The sequence below is a fragment of the Rhinatrema bivittatum genome, chromosome 5, assembly GCF_901001135.1.
Source record: "Rhinatrema bivittatum chromosome 5, aRhiBiv1.1, whole genome shotgun sequence".
Lineage (NCBI taxonomy): Eukaryota > Metazoa > Chordata > Amphibia > Gymnophiona > Rhinatrematidae > Rhinatrema > Rhinatrema bivittatum.
This window is the reverse complement of record NC_042619.1, coordinates 66,488,927-66,512,655: the sequence shown is the minus strand read 5'-3', so window position 1 is coordinate 66,512,655 and position 23,729 is coordinate 66,488,927. Positions and strand designations below refer to the sequence as shown.

General features: G+C 44.8%; 1 protein-coding gene across 1 annotated transcript in view; it reads right to left on the bottom strand.

The window, feature by feature from the left end:
• The window catches only part of DYNC2H1 (dynein cytoplasmic 2 heavy chain 1), a 1,848,033-nt gene that overhangs the window by 1,190,969 nt on the left and 633,335 nt on the right, over positions 1-23,729 (bottom strand). Inside the window, exon 39 of the mRNA XM_029602426.1 lies at positions 16,211-16,418. Within this exon, the coding sequence (XP_029458286.1) occupies positions 16,211-16,418 (208 nt within the window). The remainder of the gene's footprint in view (positions 1-16,210; positions 16,419-23,729) is intronic.

Below are 23,729 nucleotides of genomic sequence, written 5' to 3'. Positions count from 1 at the left end.
CTGAATCATTACCCATGAAAACCTTCTCCATTACGGGTACCTCCCCAACATCCTCTTCAGTAAACACCGAAGCAAAGAAATCATTTAATCTTTCCGCGATGGCCTTATCTTCTCTAAGTGCCCCTTTAACCCCTCAATCATCTAACGGTCCAACTGACTCCCTCACAGGCTTTCTGCTTCGGATATATTTAAAAATGTTTTTACTGTGAGTTTTTGCCTCTACAGCCAACTTCTTTTCAAATTCTCTCTTAGCCTGTCTTATCAATGTCTTACAATTAACTTGCCAATGTTTATGCTTTATCCTATTTTCTTCTGTTGGATCCTTCTTCCAATTTTTGAATGAAGATCTTTTGGCTAAAATAGCTTCTTTCACCTCCCCTTTTAACCATGCCGGTAATCGTTTTGCCTTCTTTCCACCTTTCTTAATGTGTGGAATACATCTGGACTGTGCTTCTAGAATGGTATTTTTTAACAATGACCACGCCTCTTGGACATTTTTTACTTTTGTAGCTGCTCCTTTCAGTTTTTTTCTAACAATTTTTCTCATTTTATCAAAGTTTCCCTTTTGAAAGTTTAGCACGAGAGCCTTGGATTTGCACACTGTTCCTTTTCCAGTCATTAAATCAAATTTGATCATATTATGATCACTATTGCCAAGCGGCCCCACCACCGTTACCTCTCTCACCAAGTCCTGTGCTCCACTGAGAATTAGATCTAAAACTGCTCCCTCTCTCGTCGGTTCCTGAACCAATTGCTCCATAAAGCTATCATTTATTCCATCCAGGAACGTTATCTCTCTAGCGTGACCCGATGATACATTTACCCAGTCTATATTGGGGTAATTGAAGTCTCCCATTATTACTGCACTACCAATTTGGTTAGCTTCCCTAATTTCTCTTAGCATTTCACTGTCCATCTCACCACCTTGACCAGGTGGACGGTAGTATACCCCTATCACTGTAGTCTTCCCTGACACACAAGGGATTTCTACCCATAAAGATTTAATTTTGTATTTAGTCTCATGCAGAATGTTTAGCCTGTTGGACTCTATGCCATCCCGGACATAAAGCGCCACACCTCCTCCCGACTGCTCCTCTCTGTCATTGCGATATAATTTGTACCCCGGTATAGCACTGTCCCATTGGTTATCCTCTTTCCACCATGTCTCTGAGATGCCAATTAAGTCTATGTCATCATTTACTGCTATACATTCTAATTCTCCCATCTTAATTCTTAGACTTCTGGCATTAGCATACAAACATTTCAAAGTTTGTTTTTTGTTTGTATTTTTATTCTGCTTTTTAATTGATAGGGATAAGTTAGAATTTTTTAGCTCAGGTGAGTTTTTAGTTACAGGCACTTGGACTACTTTTCTAATTATTTGAATCTCACTGTCGGGATGCCCTAATTCTAATGCATCATTAGTATCCTTTAAAGATACCTCTCTCCGAACCATGCGCTGCTGAGCGACTGTCGGCTTTCCCCTTTGTTCTAGTTTAAAAGCTGCTCTATCTCCTTTTTAAAGGTTAGCGCCAGCAGTCTGGTTCCACCCTGGTTAAGGTGGAGCCCATCCCTTCGGAAGAGACTCCCCCTTCCCCAAAAGGTTCCCCAGTTCCTAACAAAACTGAATCCCTCTTCCTTGCACCATCGTCTCATCCACGCATTGAGACTCCGGAGCTCTGCCTGCCTCTGGTGACCTGCGCGTAGAACAGGGAGCATTTCAGAGAATGCTACCCTGGAGGTTCTGGATTTAATCTTTCTACCTAAGAGCCTAAATTTGGCTTCCAGAACCTCCCTCCCACATTATCCTATGTCGTTGGTGCCCACGTGTACCACGACAGCCGGCTCCTCCCCAGCACTGTCTAAAATCCTATCTAGGTGACGCGTGAGGTCCGCCACCTTCGCACCAGGTAGGCATGTTACCAGGCAATCCTCATGCCCACCAGCCACCCAGCTATCTACATTCCTAATAATCGAATCACCAACTATGACGGCCGACTTAACCCTTCCCTCCTGGGCAGTAGGCCTTGGGGAGATATCCTCAGTGCGAAAGGACAATGCATCACCTAGAGAGCAGGTCCTTGCTACAGGATCCTTTCCTGCTACACCTGGTTGGTGCTCTCCCATTATGAGACCTTCTTCCTACAAGGCAGCACCAGGGCTGCCAGTCTGAAGTTGGGACTTGACTACTATGTCCCTGAAGGTCTCATCTATATACCTATCTGTCTGCCTCAGCTCCTCCAGGTCTGCCACTCTAGCCTCCAGAGATCGGACTCGTTCTCTGAGAGCCAGGAGCTCTTTGCATCGCATGCACATGTACAACTTCTCAACGGTGGGTAAAAAATCATACATGTGACACTCGATGCAAAAGACTGGGAAGCCCCCCTCTTGCTGCTGGACTGCTGCCTTCATCTCAATTTTGATCAGTTCCTAGTTAAGTTTTAGGTTGCTATGGGAGTAGGAATGTGTCTAACTTCCTTTAAATGTTTTAGTGAATTCACTATGTGTCTGGTAGTGGCCTACCGGGGTCTGATCGAATTCTCAATAAAGTTTTTGTTGATGGTTTGTTTTTTTTTTGTGAAAGTGGCACCTGCCTATAAATTAAGGGATGAGCTAGGGGTGGGTGGGCGAGGGGTGGGAGGGTTGGGAAACACAAACAGTCTAACTTCAGTTCGCCAGCCTGAGTGACTCACTGCTCCCTTGATTAACAAATGTTGGTCCCTATTCAAACCCAATCACACTACCTCAACACCTTTCCAAGGTGAGTAACTGAGCTGAACTATTCAACTTTTTTACTTTGGTATATACTGCTCCTAGCTTATTTCTTGCTTCTGGCTACTTTTTTGTGGGGGGGGGGGGGGGTTGTGGTTTTTTTTTTTTCAATACAATGCACCCAGTTAGTATTAAAAACAAACAGTCAGCTCTTTAAAAGTCTGGAGAACACTCAGTTCTGCAGACTTTTAAAAATAAACACACTATCTACTGCTACCTTATTGACTGACTAAAAATACAAACAGTCTAACTTGTTTATTCACTGCCTACCTACTGCTACCTTATTGACTGACTAAAAATACAGTCTAACTTGTTTATTCACTGCCTACCTACTGCTACCTTATTGACTGACTATTTAAAAATGCAAACAGTCTAACTTGTTTATTCACTGCCTTTCTGACTATTAAAGGCACAAACACACAAACACACTAAATAATATTCCCAAATAGTTAACTTTGCCCCAATACTTTTAAAAAAAGTCAATGTCCCAAGCAAAAACTTAATGAGTCCTTTCAGCCACCAGCAAGGTGATCCTCTCCTCTCTGTGTTTCCACTGGAATGAGAACTAAGATCTTAACAAAAACAATAGCAATAACACTTAACATGAGATCGTAATTAGAGGAGGTAAAAAGTTACAATGAAACAAGGGAATATAACTGGGATATGGAAAAGAAGAGTGGGACAATACGATAATAATACTAAATCCCGATAAGTGTGTGGGGAAGCTTGGCTTGGAAAGCCTACCTCTAAACTATGACATGTTTATGTGGACTTAATGCTTGTCTGAGTTTTGCAAACGAAATGCTGGATTAGGTACTGTAACAGTAATGCTGTTCTAGGAATCGGGGAAGGCTTGGCCGAACAGCCATGTCTTGAGTTTTTTTTTTTAAAGTTAGGAGGCAAATTTCCTGCCAAAGGTCTGGGGGTATGGCGTTCCAGATGGAGGGACCCGCTGTTGAGAATGCCCGATCTCTGATGGTTGATCGGTGCACAACCTTGTTTGGGGGGCGTGTAGAGATCCCTTGTAAGCTTCCCTTATAGGTCTGGCCGTAGAGTGTAGTTGGAGCGGATATAGCAGGTCAAGGGGGGTCTGTTGGTAGATGCTTTTGTGGATAATAGTGAACGATTTGTGAAGTATTCTAAAGTTAACTGGGAGCCAGTGCAGATCCTTTAGTATAGGTGTGATGTGCTCTCTCCGATTAGTATTTGTCAAGATTCTCGCCGCCGCATTTTTAAGCATCTGGAGGGGTTTTATCGTAGATGCTGGGAGACCTTGTAGAATAGAATTGCAATAGTCAACCTTGGAGAACAGGATAGCTTGGAGAACAGATCTGAAATCATGATGGTATAGTAAAGGCTTGATTTTTTTTAGCACCTGTAATTTATAGAAGCACTCCTTGGTAGTGTAGCTTATGAACTTCTTTAAGCTCAGGTGACTATTGATTACGACTCCGAGGTCTCATGCTTGAGAGATTTGGATAGTAACAAGTGACTGTTGTTGGTGATAGCCGTCTTCTGGAGTGATAAGCAGGAGTTCTGTCTTGGCAGTATTAAGTACCAAGTTAAGGCTTGTAAGGTGAAGGTTGATCGTTTACAGGTGAGTGTTCCATTGCTTGACTGCTGTTGCCAACGAGTCAGTTACGGGGATCAAAATTTGTACGTCATCTGTGTAAATATAGAATTTCAGTTTTAGGGTTGTGAGCAGTTTGCAGAGAGGGAGGAGATAGATATTAAACAAGGTGGGAGATAGGGAGGAACCCTGGGGGACTCCGAGTGGAGTATTGGTGAGTGGTGATTCCTTGTTATTAATTCTAACCTTATAGCTTCTATTGCTAAGGAAGGAGTCAAACCATCTGTGAGCGGATCCTGTGATTCCTATATCTGATAACAGGTTTAGTAAGGTGGAGTGATTTAGTGTGTCGAACGCTGCAGAGATATCAAGGAGCGCAAGCAGGAAGGAGTGTCCTTTGTCAAGGCCCATATATGAGTGGTCTAAGAGAGAGATGAGGAGGGTTTCAGTACTATGTGTTTTACGGAATCCGTATTGTGATGGATGGAGAATTTTATGTTCTTCCAGATAGTTTGATAATTAATTATTTACCACTTTTTCCATAATCTTGGCTACAAACAGCAGGTTGGAAATAGGGCGATAATTGTTGGGATTGTCAGGGTCCAGGTTCGGTTTCTTGAGTATGGGTTTGAGAGTAGCCAATTTGAGAGCATCCAGGTAGATTCCTTGTGAGAGTGAGCAGTTGATGATATCTGCTAGATATTTAGAGATGGAGTCCGGTACTAGAAGTAGTGATTTGGATGGAATTTGGTCTAGAGGGTGAGAGGAGGGTTTCATTCTTTTTAGAATGGTTTCAACCTCTAAGGTATAAGTAGGTTCAAAAGATTCCAACACCGCATCCGAGTTAGGGAGGTAGGAAGAATCCAGAGGTGGTGTGTTGGGGCTGGAAGTTAATCTAGTTAGAGTGCTGGAGATTTTATTCTGAAAGAAGAGGGCGAGGTCATTGGCTTTCGATTGGGCTATGTCATCAGGAATAGATGAGGTGGCGGTTTTAGTGAGTTCCGAAACGTAAGAGAAGAGAGCCTTTGCGTCGAATATCAGATCATGGATTTGAAGGGCGTAAAATTCTCTTTTTGTTCGTAGTGTCGCAGTTCTGTAATAATGGAGAGCAGATTTATATATGACTAGCGAGTTGGGGTTGGGGGTCTTCCGCCATTTCTTTTCTTTCTGTCTCAGGTCTTGTTTTAGTGAACGGAGCTTCTTTGAGAACCACGGTTGTTTGTTTTTCTGCGCAGGGTTGATATTCTTTGTCGAACGGGGGCATAAGGGCATTACCTTATGATATATTAAGAAGATTTATATATTATTATATATATTTATATATTATGTATTATGTTTTATTTTACATTATGTTTTACATTCTCTTAGTTTTCTTTGTTATCTTAACCTATTTTCCTTGTACCGCCTCCGAGCGACTGTTAACGTTACACTGTAAACCGATATTATTTGTATATTTTACAGGAATGTCTGTATAGAAAAACCAAAAATAAATAAATAAATAAATAAATAAATAAGTAAGTTGTTGGCTATGGCTTATGTGATGTTTTGCCAAGAGAGCATGGCTGCGTTAGGGTTTGAAAGATCCAGGTTGGCGAGCTCTTTGGCCAATGAATTGTGAGGACTTCTGAGGAGCAAGATTTCCTGTAGTGCAGTGCGGTGAGAGGGGGGGGTATAGGAGATCTTCGAATCGTCTTGAGAGCAGAGGTGATAATAAAATGGTCTGACCATGGAACTGGGAGAACTGAGGGGGTGAATGCTGTATGAAGCTGGAGTTTGTGAAAATAAGATCGAGTGTATGCCCTGCTTTATGTGTGGGCTGGTTGATGAGTTGTTTGAAGCCCATGTCCGTGAGGGAAGATAAGAAAGCTTCGCAGTTGGATGAAAGAGGGTTGGTATCGATGTGTAAATTAAAGTCCCCTAGGATAATAGCTGGGGAATCCAGGGTCAGGTATTTAGCTATGATTTCCATTAGAGTAGAAATAAATATAGTAGATCTCTATAGGCTGGAGTTGGAAATTAAGAAAAGGGTGCATGGGAGATAACTAGCATGGAGCGGCAGCTACTACCCCTAACAGAAGGCATGGGAGAGGGGGAGAATTGGATTCACATGACAGCCAGCTGCTCTGACTTTTACGTTCATGGTACTGATATGCAGACATGAGGGAAAAAGCACAATGGCCAAGTTCAAAAGCAAAGCACATTCAAGCAGCAACACTGTATCAAAAATATCAGAAAGACTGCATATGCTGTAAAAATGTTGCTAGCAATAATTTTGTTATGGTTCTGTCAGTTGCTTGGTTTTGATTATTAATATTATTACCCTTAACATAAAGCTTGGAGGAAACCTGCAAGGAGCAGCAGTTACTACCCTTAACAGAAACATGGAGGTATCCTACATGGAGCATCAGTTACTACCATAAGATGCTTGCTGGGCAGAATGAATGGACCATTTGTTCTTTTTCTGCCATCATTACTATGTTACTTTTCCAGCTTCTCTTAGCTTTTCAAGATATTGTCGCCTGTCATCCTCTTTGTGTGACCTCTTGTAGTTTATAAACGCTAACCTTTTCTCCATTACCTTTTCAGCTACTTCTCAGAAAACCACTGGGGCCTCTTTTTCTAGTTCCTTTATTTACTTTCCTAATAAATTGTAGATGCCCTTATAACATCTTTTTTTAGCTTCCCCACTGCTTGTTTACTTCTTCCAGATTTTCTCATCCAGTTAACTATTCTTTGAGGTTCTCCCCTATTTTCACAAAATTAGTTTTCCTTGCCTTTGAATGAACCTTCATCTCCTCTGCTCTAATAGTGAACCACACCATTAGATGAGGCTTTGACTGAGGAATCTCTTTCACACTCATTTTATTTGATATCTCAGCAGCCGTCAACACCAATGACCATGCCATTCAACACACTAGACTACAATCCCTTGATATTGTGGGCTCTGTCCTTTCCTGGTTTTTATCCTCTTACTAAAAATACACAGCAAGTCAAGATTGGCTCTGAGAGTTCTGCAAAGATTCCATTAAGATCAGGTGTACCCCAAAGCATGCTCTATCAGCTGCATTCTTTAACATCTGATTCCTCTATGTCATCTTTTAGCCAGCTTTGGGGTACATTATAAGCTCTACGCATAGGGGTAGATTTTATAAATTTAAGCACATGCGTACTTTTGTTCGTGCACCAGGCGCAAACAAAAGTACGCTGGATTTTATAAGATACACACGTATCTTATAAAATCCGGGGTCGGCGCGCGCAAGGGGGTGCACATTTGTGCAAACTGCGCGCCAAGCCCGGCGCGCGCTGCCTGTTCCCTCCGAGGCCGCTCCGAAATCGGAGCGGCCTCGGAGGGAACTTTCCTTCCACCTCCCCGACCCCCCCGGCCCTATCTAACCCCCCCCTACCTTTGTTGGCAGATTTATGCCTGCCGAAAGCAGGCGTAAATCTGCGCGCACCAGCGGGCTGCTGGCACGCCATCACGCGACCCGGGGGCTGGTCCGGAGGCCTCGACCACGCCCTCGGGCCGGCGTCACGCCCCCGACACGCCTCCCGCCCCACCCCGAAATCCGTGCCGCCCACCCGACACCCCCCCCGACACGCCCCCGACACACCCCCTTTGCAAAGCCCCGGGACTTAGGCGTGTCCTGGGGCTTGCGCACCGCCGAGCCTATGCAAAATAGACTCGGCGCGCGCAGGGGGGTTTGGGGTAGGTTTTCGGGGGGTACGCGCGTACCCCTTTGAAAATCTACCCCATATGAAATACACATTTTTTCCCCTCTTAAAGCATCATGGTCTGAGATTGAGGAATATATTATACATTGTCTGTTCACTATTCACAACTAGTTGACAATAAATTAGCACGTAATATTTCAAAAACTGACATTATGATTTTATCACACTTTCCATCTTCATCTACCCCAACCAAAATTGTATTTAAGAATTTCAATATTTCAATTTCAAAACTAGCTCACACTTTGGGCATTCTTATTGATCCTCCTCTTTCAATGCAGGAGTATATCAAGTCTCTCACATAAACTCCATTTACCATGCCATTTAAAACCACTCAGACCCCGACGATTTCCGTACTGTACTACAATCTCTTCTCTTCTCCAACCTTGATTATTGCAACTGTCTCTTTCTTGGACTATTTGCCCGCTTCAAATTATTCAAAAATTTAGCAGCTAGATTATTAACTAGTTCAGCTATTCTTAATCAGATAACTCCTATATTAAAATCATGGAACCGATAACTTGTTGCATTCACATTCAATATAAACTGGCAATTACTATTCATAACATCCTTTCTAATATTACTTTTCCATGGATTATTGCTGCCTTAAAAATACACACCCCAGCGAGGCTGCTGAGATCTTCAAGTCAGGGCCTACTGGACATTCCCTCCCCTAAATCTGCACATCTAGAAGAAACCAAAGAGCAAGCCTTCTCTATAGCAGGGACCTTATTTTGGAACTCCCTTCCAAGAGAAATCAGACTGATAAAAGAAAGCAAATTGTTTAAAAAGGCTTAAAAATATTCTTATGTCAGAAAGTTTATTCTTCTTGATAATGCGATATCTGCAACAATGAAAAAGCAGAGTTGCTTACCTGTAACAGGTGTTCTCCCAGGACAGCAGGATGTTAGTCCTCACAGATGGGTGACATCATCAGATGGAGCCCAGTGTGCCAGTCAAAGTTTCTAGAAACTTTGACTGGCACACTGAGCATGCGCAGCATGCCACTAACCCTGCAGCTACATGGGGTTCCCCTTCAGTCTCGTATCAAAGCATAAAAAGTTGAGCGAAAAATAAAATAAAACACAAACAAACCCAACTCCGCAGGGTGGTGGGTGAGTCTTGTTGAAGACTAACATCCTGCTGTCCTGGGAGAACATCTGATACAGGTAGGCAACTCTGCTTTCTCCCAAGACAAGCAGGATGGTAGTCCTCACAGATGGGTGAATACCAAGCTGCAGGCTGTCCTTGGAACAGACAGGGCCAATAGACACCCAATAACGTGCAACAGGCACAACAACAGGGGTGCTGTTGGCAACAACAGGGGGCAGTTGAACCACTTACTGGGAGAGCTGGGTTCTCACACTTGGAACAGGTTATGGAGGACAGACTGGACGAAGACCCTGTCCTGTCAACCATGCTTGTCCAGACAGTAATGGGCTGTGAAGGTGTGGAGGGAACTCCACGTCGCAGCTTTGCAGATTTCAGCAATAGGGACTGCCTGGAAGAGGGCCAATGACGCTGCCATGGCCCTCACTGAGTGTGCTTTCACTCGGCCTCCAAGCAGAAGGCCCGCTTGCTCATAGCAGAAACTGATACAATCCGCCAACCAATCGGATAGGGTCTGTTTGCCCACTGCAACTCCAAGTCTATTTTTGTCAAAGGAGATGAAAAGTTGGGTAGACTGCCTGTGGGCTGGAGGTGCTCCAGGTAAAAAGTGAGAGCACATTTGCAGTCCAAAGTGTGCAGACCCCACGTACCTTGGTGAGAGTGTGGCCTAGAGAAAAAGGTGGCCAACACGATAGTCTGATTCAGATGGAAATCAGTCACCACCTTAGGCAGGAATTTAGGGTGGGTATGCAATACCACCCTGTCATGGAAGAACCTCTTATAAGGCAGATAGGTAACCAGGGCCTACAGCTCATGACTCTGCGAGCGGACGTAATTGCCACTAGGAAGATGACCTTCCAGGTGAGGTGTTTCAACTCGTAGGTGTTATGGTTATGAGGTGTTGGAGTGGATTCTTGGGTACAGCGGTGATGGCCACTCCTACGGGGAGGAGCCCCGTGAGGAACCGCAGTACTAGATCACCTGCCGGCTGGTCACCTGCCGGCTCTCCTCTGGAGATTTTGCCCTGATCAGCCAGTCGTCCAGGTAAGGATGTACCAGGATTCCTTCCTTCCTCAGCGTTGCCGCCATGACCACCATAATTTTGGTGAAGGTCCTCGGAGCGGTTGCTAGGCCAAAGGGAAGCACCTGGAACTGCTAATGGTGACCCAGTATCGCAAAGCGCAGGAAGCGCTGGTGATTCTGATGGACTGGGATGTGAAGATAGGCTTTGGAGAGACCCAGGGAGGTTAGGAACTCTCTTGGTTGAACTGCCATTATAACGGAGCGCAGAGTTTCCATGCAGAAGTGTAGCACCCGCAGATAACGGTTGACATTCTTGAGATCCAGGATGGGCCGGAATGACCCTTCCTTCTTGGGAACGATAAAATAGATGGAATAGCGCCCAGTATTTTGCTGGGGCATGGGCACCGGAGTTATTGCCTTCAGACTGAGTAGTCTTGTTAGTGTGGTTTCCACTGCCAGTCTCTTGGAGTGGGAGTGGCAGAGTGATCTCATAAATTTGTCTCGAGGGATGCTGCGGAATTCCAGAGAGTACCCTTCTCAAATGATGTTTAGGACCCATTTGTCCGATGATATCTCGACCCATCTTTGGTAGAAGAGGGCTAGTCGACCCCCTATGTTTTCTTCCTGTGGATGGGTCGGCCTCTTCTCATTGTGGGGCACAGCTGGAGCCTGCCCCTGGTCCTGCTCCCCTCTTGGTCTGTCTGCTCCAAAAGGACTGAGACCTTCCGGAGGGGCGAGGTGCCTGGAACTGCGCATTCCTGTAGGGTCTAAACCGCTGCGATCCTCTGCCCTTGGCTCTTCTGGGGGAGGGACACCGAGATCTTTTGTTCCTATCTTCAGGTAGTCTAGGCACTGGAGATTCACCCCATTTGTTGGCTAACTTCTCCAATTCACTTCCGAATAAGAAAGATCCTTTAAAAGGTATTCTCGTGAGATTCGGTTTAGATTTCATGTCCGCAGACCAATTTCGTAGCCATGGTTGTCTTCTGGCTGCCATTACCGAGGCAACGTCCCTGGTTGAGGTGCGCACTAGATCTGAGCTTTCGTCAGTGAGGAAGGACGCTGCAGGTTCCATCGACTCTCTGGTATGAGTTCCAGAGGTATCAGTCTCGAGAGAAAGGAGCAAACAGGAACATGCCACCAGTGCGCAGCAGGAAGCAATCTGCAGCATCATTGCTGTTGCGTCAAAGGCCTGCTTAAGGATGGATTCCAATCGTCTGTCCTGCGTGTCCTTCAGTGCCGCTCCTCCCTCAACAGGAATCGTTGTTCACTTTGAAACGGCACAGACCATAGCGTCCACTTTCAGGAAACACAGGCGTTCCTTGGCCACAGGTTCCAGAGGGTATAGGGCTTCCAATGCCCGCTCCCCTTTGAAGCTGGCTGTTATGGTTTTGAGGTGTTGGAGTGGATTCTTGGGTACTGCGGTGATGGCCACTCCCACAGGGAGTAGCCCCATGAGGAACCGCAGTACTAGGCTAGACTCTATACACGCAGACACAGAGAAGTAGTATTTATTGTACAGCTTGATGGTACTGCCCGGGACAGGCAGCAATGAAGGTAGTCCAGTGAAGTAGTCCAGGGATCCTCAGCAGAGGAGACCAGTCTCACATTCGAGTAGGTGATAGGCAGCACGGCGTAGCAGGGACAGGTCCCGGATGTAAACCCTGAGTGCTGAAGCTGAAGGTGAAACGGACTGCAAGGTTAGTACTCACTGAAGCAGAAGCTGTATTGTAGAAGGTCCGGGCAGGCAGAAGTTGTTCAGTGGCAGGCACCAGATTAGGGAAAGTAGGCCCTCAAGGAGCGAGTATCCGGTATCCCAAGATAGGTACCTGAAATAGAACAGAAGGGCCCCCGAAGAGCAGGTACCCAGGTTAGTGAAGGTTACCCCGAAGGGCAGAGAGAGCTTCCTGTGGCAGCTGGGAAGTGGCAGAGCAGCTTAAACCGAAGGCATTCCAATCCTTGCTAACTCAGATTGTTAGCAAATGAAGGGCAGGCTGAATACCAGGATGTGATGACGTCACTCGGAGGGGACGCCCCCGAGGTTCCCGCCATGACGTAGATATAGACGTGGGTGGCGTGCGCGCGCACACACTAGGAGGCCCTCAGGAAAATCATGGCGAACACCGTCACTGTTGCTGATCCAGGAAAGCCGGAGAGAGCAGCATGAAGATGCGGAAGCAACCATCTTCCCAAGGCTTGAGGAGAGAGAAGGAAGAAAGGTGAGGCACAGAGGTCGAAGCCATCTGAGACCGACGGACGCAACACTGGCCTCCGGGGCATTACTTTCAAGGTCAATCAGTTCCTGGATGGCTTCCATCATTGGAAAGTAGAATGAGTCCTTATGAAGGGACACCAAGATGGGGTTCTTCTTTGGTTCCGCCATAGGGTCCGTGCCTGGAATACCCAGCATCTTTAGGATCTGGGAAACAAGGGCAGGTAATTCGTACTTATGGAAAAAGCAAAGCATGGTTCGGTATGGTTCCATCCCTGGAGGGATTTCTCCTTCCTCCAGGGAGTCACTCTCATCATCTGAGGTGTCTGGATATCTGTTAGGGAAGCTCTTGATTAGGCGAGGCATGTCTCGAGGCATCCGAGCCAGACCGGGAGGATCTAGAGCTCCCGGTAGGGGTTGAGCCGGGTGCGCAGCTGGGACTGGTTGTGCCTGAACGAAGGTTTGCAGCACTTTGAAGAATTCCACTCAGGAAAAGGTCCCTGGATACATGTTGATCCCAGGGAGAGGTGGAGTAGGGGCCCCAGAGGTGTCGGAGATACATAGGTCTGGGGAGCAATTGTCAGTAGTTCCGGACTCCTCTCCCGACAGTAGGGGTCCAGGTTTGGTTCCCCCTGGGCTTCTTCGCAGTGCCGACATAGGCAGGACTCCAATTCAGGCTTTGCAGCTCTTATGTGGCAGGCTGTGCAAAGGGAGTGTCCCTTGGCCTTCTTGGGCGGCGGTGCCATTGTTTTCCACGAGTTTGCGCGCATGGCTGCCCTCAAAAACGTGTTTGTGCCCATGGTTATGCACACGAGTGCGCTTAGTTTTGCGCACTGGATGCGCTCAGTTGTGCGCATGACTCAGTTGTGCATGCCGTTGTGCACACAGCTATGCACGAGTCTATATTGGGTGCGCGCAAGTTAGGCGCATCGACCACCCAGCCTGCCCCAAGCGTACCATCGTTCGAGGAGAGAATATGGCACCGACGACGTCACTCTCAAGATGGCGCCCCCGGAGGGTCTTAATGTGTGTGGACCCTTGCACCGGATCGGGGCCTAGCCCAAGCAGGGCTGCTCAACCCAATCGGTGCCCCTTTAATCCTCACCAGAAGAAAACTTTTGGTACAGCAATCCAAGCTCTGGAGACCTGAATTTAAAGATTTCTACCTTACCTGGTGTCTGCGCTTACCTGCCGCATGCCTGGCGGTCTCCAGCTGCGGGGCAGAGGGAAATACCTTAACCGCTGCGCTCATTTCTGCACCCATTGCCTTTCAGCCACCCTGGGGGCTAAGTCCACGCCGGTAACCGGCTACCGGACCAAGGCTCGCCTCTGAGGGATATCGGAAATCACCTCAGGAATTCTCAACTGGGGGAGGGACCCTTAGGTTTCACCGCAGGAGGTGAGGCTTGATCTTCTTAAAGGTAATTTTCTTTCTTCTTGCTGTAATTGTTAACTATCCTAGTTTGTGGTATACTGTCCGCATCTGCTAGGAGACAGAGAGATACTGAGGAAGTGAGGTCAGTGCAGGGGTATATGTACCCAGGATGACGTCAGCTTGAAATCTGACTCCGTCTCCCATCTGCTAGCAGAAGAGCATAATACCCATTGGTCCCGAGTCCATCTGGCTACACGCTAGGAAATCGCTTTATTTTATTGTCATGGCTTTGTTTTATTATAATGTATTAATTATTATGTTTGTGTTTTGTACCCCACCCTGAACGAGAAGGGCAGGTAATAAATGTTTTAAAAAAAATTAATAAATCTGGTGATTGCTGGATCCCAGATGATCACCACTAAAGCATCAGAGATATTGTCCCCGTTGGAAAGAACCAGGTCCAGTATTGCCCCCTCCCCTGTGGGTTCATTACCAGTTGACAGAACAATTCTCCCTGCAGAGAATCCAGGATCTCCCTGCTTCTAGAAGATACTGCAGTCAGAATGTCCCAATCTACATCCATCAGAATGAAATCCGCTAGCTATAGCACCTTCATAGCAATTTTGTGAATATTCTCCATTAAATCTCTATCCATTTCTTCCTTCTGTGACGGAAGTCTGTATATTACACCAATATAAATATGTTCCATTCCCTCTCTCTAGATTAATCTACAATGCCTCATCCTTATCTTGTAACATTTATTTTTTATCTATAGTGCCATGCCTCCTCCCTTCCTTCCTACCCAGTCCTTTCTGAATAGATTATAGCTTAGTGTATCTATATCCCAGTCATGGATTTATGTGTAGCACATGTCCGAGATAGCCACTACATTCAATTCAGCTTCCTCTATGACTGCCTCTAGATCCAGGACTTTATTTTTCATACTATGAGCATTTATGTACATAGCTTTCCAGATGTTGCCTTGTTCCCATTTTCATACAAATATTTAATGCTTTATAGTCATTAGGGTTTTGTTCACCCATTCTTCATAATTCTAGTTTAAAGCCCTCCTCAGTAAGTCTGCTAGTCTGTGTTGGAAGACACTGGGCCCCTTCTTCGACTGGTGGATCCCATCTCTGCTTAGCTGTCCTTGAAACATCATCCCATAGATCAGGACAAAATGTTCTCATCAACACCATCTACACAGCCATTCATTCATCTCCAGCATGCGAGTTTCTCTGCATGGGCCTTTATCCTTGACTGGGAAGATAGAAAACTTCCTATGTACCTATCTGCTTAACCATCTCTCCCAGAGTCAGAGTCAAGAAGTCATTTTTGATACAATCTGTTTGGTACCTATCAGTATAATTCTTGACAACATGGATAAGCAGCAACAGAAAACAGTAGGCTTGAAATTGTTCACCAACCTCGCTGTAATGTCTTGGATTCTGGCACCAAGAAGACAGCATACCTCTTGAGACAGATCTGGTTAGCAGACAGATGCCTCTATGCCACTCAGAAGTGAGTCACCAACCACCACTACCTTCTACCTCTAAGTTGCAGTGGTTGTTGAGCCTGCAGGTTTGAAGTTTGCATGTTTTGGTTCCTCCTCATCCTAATATGGTTTCTCTTCTTCCGCTTCCAGGGCTACATACCAGTGCTTCAGCTAAAGGGAAATTGGAGTTGTAGTGTAGGGTCTAGTAGCTCTAGTAATCTGGATCCAGCTGTCATCTTGTGGTCCAGTTTCACCTTTCCCTCTACTTGAATTTCCCATCTTTGATGCCTGGATAAGCATTTTATCGTTGTAGTCCTCATTCTCCTGGATGCTTCTCAGTCTAGCCACCTCCTCTCTGAGTTATGCTGCCTGTTTCCTGAGAGAGTTCATCTGCAGACATCTTTCACACTGAACCAGTTCTTCACTGTGGATCAAGACATCCATATAGACAACAGTAGAAATGGTAAAAGTGGTGACAACTTTGGTGATATGTTGTTTCTTGGCCATCTTTCAACTGTTTCTATACATGGTCTTTCTGAGCTCTGAAAAAGCTTTCCATCTCAATTCCATCAGATGATGTTGCCCATTTGTGTGACTGATATTTGTCCTGCTTGTCCATGGAGAATGTTTTCAGTTTAAAATAAAAAATATGAATGCATAATCTGTTTATTAATAGATGGTTAACAATTTTATTTTCGTTAAAACTAGAACATTGCTAAATTTGCTTTACTACTTCATTTCTTGCCACTAGATAGTGACCATAATATGTTGTTGACTGTGCATCAAAACATTTTGACACTTGTTCAGCAGATAGTATCGGACAGATCACAGCAATGGATTTTTTCAAACATTTTAGAAAACACAAAAATGTATCTCAGCACTCTTCATGAAGAATAAGCAACACATTTAAATCTCAACTCTCACCTCAGGAAAATCATTCCCATTCTTGAGATTGTGGCAGGAGAGGCACTACTCAGATCATGGGTTTCAAACACAAAATTAACATTGGGGCCAAACTGAATTCTCTCCCCACTGGGCATCGTGAGCAATCTGTTGTCGTCCAAAACTGAATTCAGAGATTCAATCCACTCTGGATCAATGTCACCATCACAGATTATCCATGAATTAACTTCTGTTTGCAAACAAACAAAATTTCAATAAATCTGTGTCAGAAAAAGTAAGTTTTGAAAATCTAAATTCTGCTTTTCCTTTCATCCCAAATAGTTTAAATACTTATTTTAAACATGTTTAGTTCAATACAAACATACAGCAAAATTTAATAGAGTTAAACAGATGGTCTAAAAGTAATACTACATGTTACCATGCAGACACACTTAGTTTCATTTCTGAATTAAATCTTCATTGTTCAAAACTGGAAATGAAGAAAAAATTAAATTCACAGCCTCTGGGAAAGAAGGTGTGTATCAGTCTCCAGTTCAACTCAAGCAACAACTGGCCAGTCAGGGGAAAACAATGAATTATGTGAGATAGTTTTCACACTGCCAGGACCCACAGCTTTGACAGGGGAAGAACAACAAAGGGAAGAAGGGAGGGTTTGTGTGACTGGTGAACTGCTATCTTCAGAGTATACCTGTAATAGGTAAGCAACTTTGCTTTTTCTGAAGATAAGCAGATCACCATAGAGGCACACATAGTACTCCCTGGCTAAGAATTGTCTTTAACAAAAAAAAAAAAAAAGAGGAACGACAAAAAACACTTCCAAAGAGCAGAAAATATTTTTTTCTTGTAAAACACCCTTTTCTATTTTGTAATTTTTAGCCTACTTTCCAAAGTCAGGAAGGCTTATGTGATTTGTGTGTCCATGTGTCTCCCTTTAATAAGTTTAGTATTGCATGTCCTATCCACACCAAATTTTCAGGGCATGTCATGGATATGCACACAGGCGGAGGTATGAGTACAGGATAGGTGGTGAACTGTATGTGGGAAGGGCAGAGAAGGGAAGGAGACAGAGCTCTGCACCAGGAAATTGGGGAAGGAACGAGAATGAGAGGAATGCAAGAAAGGGGAGTTTGGAGAACAAGGCGAGTACATTTCTTCCTTGGCGAGTAAGCAATGAAGGAAATTTTGAATTCTTGCATATTCAATTAGCAGAGTATTGAAAAACATCAGGCAACTCATCACAGGTTTTTCAGCTACCTCTCAACTCCTCCTCTATACTTAACAAAGGCCAAGCCTGGCAGTTTCTGAAGCAGTACATAATGTATGACTCAGCTTCAGGTGAGAAACAGAACTGAGAAGGAAGATGAAATTACTACTTACCTGATAATTTCCTTTCCTCTAGGACAGGCAGGCCAGTCCATACAAGTGGATTTCTGCACTCCAAACAGCAGATGGAGACAGATCAACTAACTCACTGATGTCACACTCATATAGCACAGCTCAGACAACACCATGCCAGTATTCCTGGAAAAGTGAACTTCCGTAAGGAAAAGCACTGGACTCAGAAGAGAAGGAAATATAATACAAATAACATATCAGGTCCCTTGGCAGCCCACAAATCCACATCTGTCTTTGATTTCTGTATCTGAGAATGTCCCTGAGAAGGACAAAGAAAATACCATACAGCACAGTACAGTACAATACAGTCAGGCAGCCTAGGGCAGGAGTATGGACTGGCCTGTCTGACCTAGACGAAAGGAAATTATCAGGTAAATAATTTCACCTTCATCTGCATTCAGGCAAGCCAGTCCACACAAGTGGAATGTACCAAAGCTACTTCCTTCTCATACGGGAGCTGCCTGCGCTCCCTGCAACACTGCTCTGGTAAAAGACACGTCTTCCCGAACCCTAACATTCAAACGATAATGCTTGGAGAAGGTATGCAACAAAGACCATGTTGCCACTCTACAGATCTCCAATGGAGATAACAACCATAACCCTGCCCAAGACACATCCTCTGCTCTTCTGAATGACCTCTAATCTGTTTTGGAAATGGCAGACTCAGATCCACATAGGCTGCCTACACTCTGGAAGAATGATCCCTAATATGCCTGGGCAAAGGCTTCTCCGTATCCACAAAGGCTGCCATTATTACCTCCTTAATCCAACGTGCACGTGAAGTTGCGTCCCCCTTTAAATACTGCCATGAAGGATAAATAGACTATATCTCCCCGATTTTAAAAAGGCTGTGTGTATAAATTTTGGGGGTTTGTGTGTGGCCGGGCCTTGAGAACGCTGCGTGCATTTTATTACGAGTCCAGCCACGTGCGTATCCCTGATATGTGCTGAAGTGCAAGCCTGTCTGAAAGGGGTGGACCAGGGGGCATGGTCTAGGCGAGGATGGACAGGACGGGGGGCTGGCCAGGACAGTGCCATTAGCCGTTGTCCCGGGGAAGCATGCATCAGCAGCTGGCCAACACGTGGAATCTACTGCTGCTCCCTAAATAATCTAAGAGTTATGTAGGGGGCAGGGGTCGGAGAGGAGAGAGAAAAAGGTAGGAAGGTTAGAAAGGGATATAGGGAACTGGGGAAGCCCTACTCACATTGCCGAGTGTCGCACTGTAAAATTCCCCACCCTGCAGGCACAAGTATTGGGCTGCTTGCACATTCGTGCATGGATTTTAAAATCCGGCGCATATATGTGCGCGGCCATAGGATCTTATAACATATGCGCAGCAGTGCATGCATTTTATAAAATCAGTGTGTCCATGTGCATGCACCGGAAACTGTGCGCACATGGAAGAACACATGGGTCTTAAAATCGACCCCTATCTGTTTTCCAAAAAGCATTGGCAACCTTAAGATACCACAAGAGATGCTGCCTCAAATCCAAGGGACACAAGATGTGAAACTCTTGCTTATCCAGAGTACTATCCAAAGACAGTAACGAAATGGATCAATTCAAATGAAAGTCAGAAAAAACGTTTGGTAAGAAGGAAGGTACAGTACTAATCTACACTCTGTCTGGGATAATCCCTAAGGAAGGCTCTCGACAAGAAAGAGCTTGATCATCCTCACCGAGTATATAGCGACAAGGAACACCGTCTTCATAGTTAGCAAGCACAAGGGAAGCTGCCAAAGAGGATGGAAAGTGGAACCCACCTAAAAGTTCAATACCAGACTAAGAACTTGAAGAGGCACTGGAATTTGCAATGGGGTGGATTTTAAAAGGGTTAGGCGCGTAATATATGCACGTAACCCTTTAAAACCCCTCCTGCGTGCGCCGAGGCTATTTTGCATAGGCCCGACGACACGCGCAAGCCACAGGACACACGTATGTCCCGGAGCTTGAAAAAGGGGGCGGGGTGTGGGTGGGGCAGTCTGGATCCAAGGCATGACAGCTGAAATAATCTGCCCAAACATGGTCTACCTCTGTGATATTTATTTATTATGGCTTTTATTCAGCATTATACAAATAAATTCAACACAGATTACAAATCAACAATCATAAAAACAACACAACAATCTCAAATAAAAATTAATAATAAAACAGAAAAACATATATACTGCACTTCCTAACACTCTTCTCAGCCTTCAATTTTCCTTCCCATCATATTCTTTACTAATCAGTTCAGTTTTCAATAACTTTTAAATTTTAAATAATTTTGCTCTTGGCGCAGCCATAAGACTAGCCTATATAGTAGGAGCTGCAGTCGAAAAAGCCCTTGCTCTAGTCCAACTAAGACGATAATCCTGTAGAGCGAGCATATTTAATAATCCCTGAGAAGTACATTTTAATAAACGTGCAGACACATATCTAGCAAGTTTACCTGCTAATCCATGTGACTCCAATTTAATCAATTTATATATGATTTCATATAGCTTGAATTACACCCTATACGCTATTTATGCAGAGATTACCTGATTAGTCACGATAGTTTATTTCTATAGACACTAATATCTTGATATTTATTCTCCTAATACAAAGTTATAAATTGTTTTGTATTCTTTCAGTTATTATGTTATATTGTAAAGCGCTATGCTGAATTAATGTTATATGTAAATCAAGGTGATGTTATTCACGTACCCCGGTATATAAAAATCCGTAAATAAATAAAAAATAAATAAATTGGAGGCCAGTGCAATATCTGCAAATACAGCCCAATAGAAATCACCCCCACAGTAAATTAAATGTCACCCTAACAGCAGCATTTTGAATCAACTGCAACATCTAAACCCATTAAACAGATTAGCTGGCATTCCTACATAGATAGTGTTACAGTAGTCCAGATAGCTAAAACTAACGCTTGAACAAATAATCTAAAACCATCAGTTAACAAAATATTTCTCAATGGCTTTAAACCTTAAATTTAAAAAATGCTATCTGAGCTACTTTTTTAACTTCAGCCTTCAAAGTCAATACAGAATACAGCATCACCCCCAAATTACAAGTCTCAGCATTCACTGCCAACAAATAAGTATCAAAATTTATAGTCGACATGGGTTGGTGTATGTTGCGGGGGTGGACCCTTGGACTGAGACAAGGTTGACGCTACCTGCAAAAGGAGGTCCCCCTGCAGGTCCTTGTCAGCAGGCAATACAGGTGATGCGGAGACCCAACAGGACCTTCACCAATACCAGCCCTCGTTCCCCGCAGGTTGAGCCCTTGGGTACCAGGGCCAGCTGGACTTAGGCACAGGTCTCTGGGCGACGAATCCGTGGATAATGGCAGACTAGCAGAATCCAGAAGACGGGCTGAAGATCAGGGCAGGCAGCAAGCAGACAGAGGATGTGGTTAGTGCAGTTAGTATAGTTGTGTTTAAAAAAGGATTGGATAAGTTCTTGAAGGAGAAGTCCATTACCTGCTATCAATTAAGTTGACTTAGAAAATAGCCACTGCTATTACTAGCAATAGTAACATGGACTAGACTTAGTTTTTGGGTACTTGCCAGGTTCTTATGGCCTGGATTGGCCACTGTTGGAAACAGGATGCTGGGCTTGATGGACCCTTGGTCTGACCCAGGATTGGCATATTCTTATGTTCTTATGCTCCACTCTTCTTGTTTCCTTTATTTCAGAGCAGGAAGAAAATGAGATGAAAAGATATTTTAGGAATATCTCCTCTTTATTTTATGGTCAGGTGATTTGAACTTTTCTTGACTTTTCTCGTTCCACACAAAAGAGGTATAAAGATTTTCTAGCTTTAAGGTCTGAGGCTGTATCTTTAGGATATTCTTTTGTCTTAAGATATCCCTGTAAGTGTAATGATATTGAATGATTGCTCTGTTCTCTTCCGTCCAGAGCAATTCAAGCCTTTTATTATTTCCAGGAGTGCTTTATCTTTATCTTCTGGTAACTAAAAGGTCTGTTTTTTGATCCTATAGATGTATCACTGCTTGATGTACACACTAAGCTAGTTTCCAATATTTTTTATTTCCTTTATCTCCTATATTTTTCTGCCCCTTCTAACATGTTTCTTTATGAGATCATTTGGTATTGGATGCATCTATGTGTGATTTTGTATTTCTTTTGATTTTTTTGAATTTGTGTAACCAATCATCTTTTTTTTCTGTAAGTAGGATTTATTCCGTTTTCAAATTGATGAAATTAATAAATATAAAGTTTTTTAAAAGTATCAAAACTCCACCACCCCTTTTCCCAATCCAGGATATACCTAATTGTGCATACTTCAGAGGACACATATTTTGTAACAGAATGACATCTGCATCGGTATGCCACGATTCTGTAATATAAAATATATCCAAATTGTAACGCATCAAAATATGTAAAACCTCAACATCCTTTCTTCTAATTGATTGCTATTAGAGTCCGGCAGTGCCTGAAGATGTTGTTTTGCCAATGGCAGCAGGTCGTCCATTGGCAAAAAAAACTTTTGACTGCGAGTTCTCCCTTGATGATTTATAAAGGCCACTGCCATGGTGTTGTCCAACATTACTCTCACTGCTCTTCCGCTCAACCAGTCTGCAAACTTCAAGAATGCCATGAGCCTCCAACCGATTGATGGTCTACCTCATCTCCTCAGGGGACCACTGCCCATGTACCAATAGTACCTGGAAGTAGGCTCCACAGTCCTGGAGACTAGCATCTCTAGTGACCACTATCGAGACAGGAATCCTTAAATCTGCCCCCTTAGAGAGATGATCTCTCTGCATCCACCAGAACAACTTCTGCTTCACCTACGATGGAAGAGATAGCCATATTGTGTACTCCTGAGACTGAGGACTCCACTGTGACAGCAACAACCTCTAAAGTGAACATATGTGTGCCCTCACCCACAGAACAATGTCCAAAGTGTTGCGCTGGAGGTGGATTCTTGGGCTGAGGTGGGGTTGACGCAACCCGCAGGCAAGGGCCTACGGGTCCCCACCGTCAACAGGTGAAGTGAGCTGAAGTTAGAGGTCACTGGAGCTTCACCTATACCAGCTCACGTTCCCCTCGGGTTGAGCCTTTGGGTGCCGGTACTGGCTGGACGTAGGCGGGCCTCGAGATAGAATGAAGGCAAACAGTTCAGCTCAGAGACAGCAGCCAGCAGGTGGCGTAGTATTATCCTGGACTGGTCCCAGTACAGGAACCCAAGCACCAAGGAACGAGTCTTGACTGAAGGTGCTTAGGCAAAGAAAGGCTGAAGCCTTAGGAATCCAAGTCCAGAGGATAGGGACAGAGGCATCACTGTCAAACTCAGATGAGAGCTGGCGGCAATGGGAAGATATAGCAAGCAATGTAGAACTCTGGACATAAAGGAGTCTATAGTGTAGTCGTTCGTAGCAATGATCAGGGCACGGAGAAGGCAGGCGAAGTCAGACGAAGCAGAGGTCAATGCACAGAGAAGGCAGCTGTGGTCAGACGTAGCAATGGTCAGGCCGCATAGAATGCAGGCGTAGTCAGACGTAGCAATGGTCAAGGCACGGAGAAGGCAGGCGTAGTCAGATGTAGCAGTGGTCAAGGCATGGAGAAGGCAGGCATGGTCAAGCGTAGCAGTGGTCAAGGCACAGAAAAGGCAGGTGTGGTGAAACGTAGCAGTGGTCAAGGCACGGAGAAGGCAGGCAAGGTTGGACGTAGCAGAGGTCAGGCTTGGAGAAGGCAGGCAAGGTCGAATGTAGCGGAGGTCGGCACCAGGAGGTCAGTTGAAGTACAAACAAGACGAATGAAAATACAGGAACTGGAAGATACTCAGGAACTCGGAACGAGGAGACATGAAAGCAATGAGTACTCAGAATCAACAGGGAACCAAAGAGACCTATTGCAAGGGCAAAGCTTCTGTGCAAGGCTTGAGCTTTTATACGCTGAAGGATCTCATGTCAGCATCCAGGTCCGCGGCCATGTTCCCACCACGGGCCCTTTAAAGGTTCTACTGATGCGCGCGCGCCTAGGGAGGGGCACGGTGCTGCTGGCGGCGTCACTCCATGAACCCCGCGAAGAGGCCCGACAGCTGGAGGCATCCTGGCTGGAAGTCCTGGGAAGTGGAACAGGGCCGGAGGCACTGGCAAGGGCCTGAGGTCAGAACCGGCGGCCCGCTGCCACG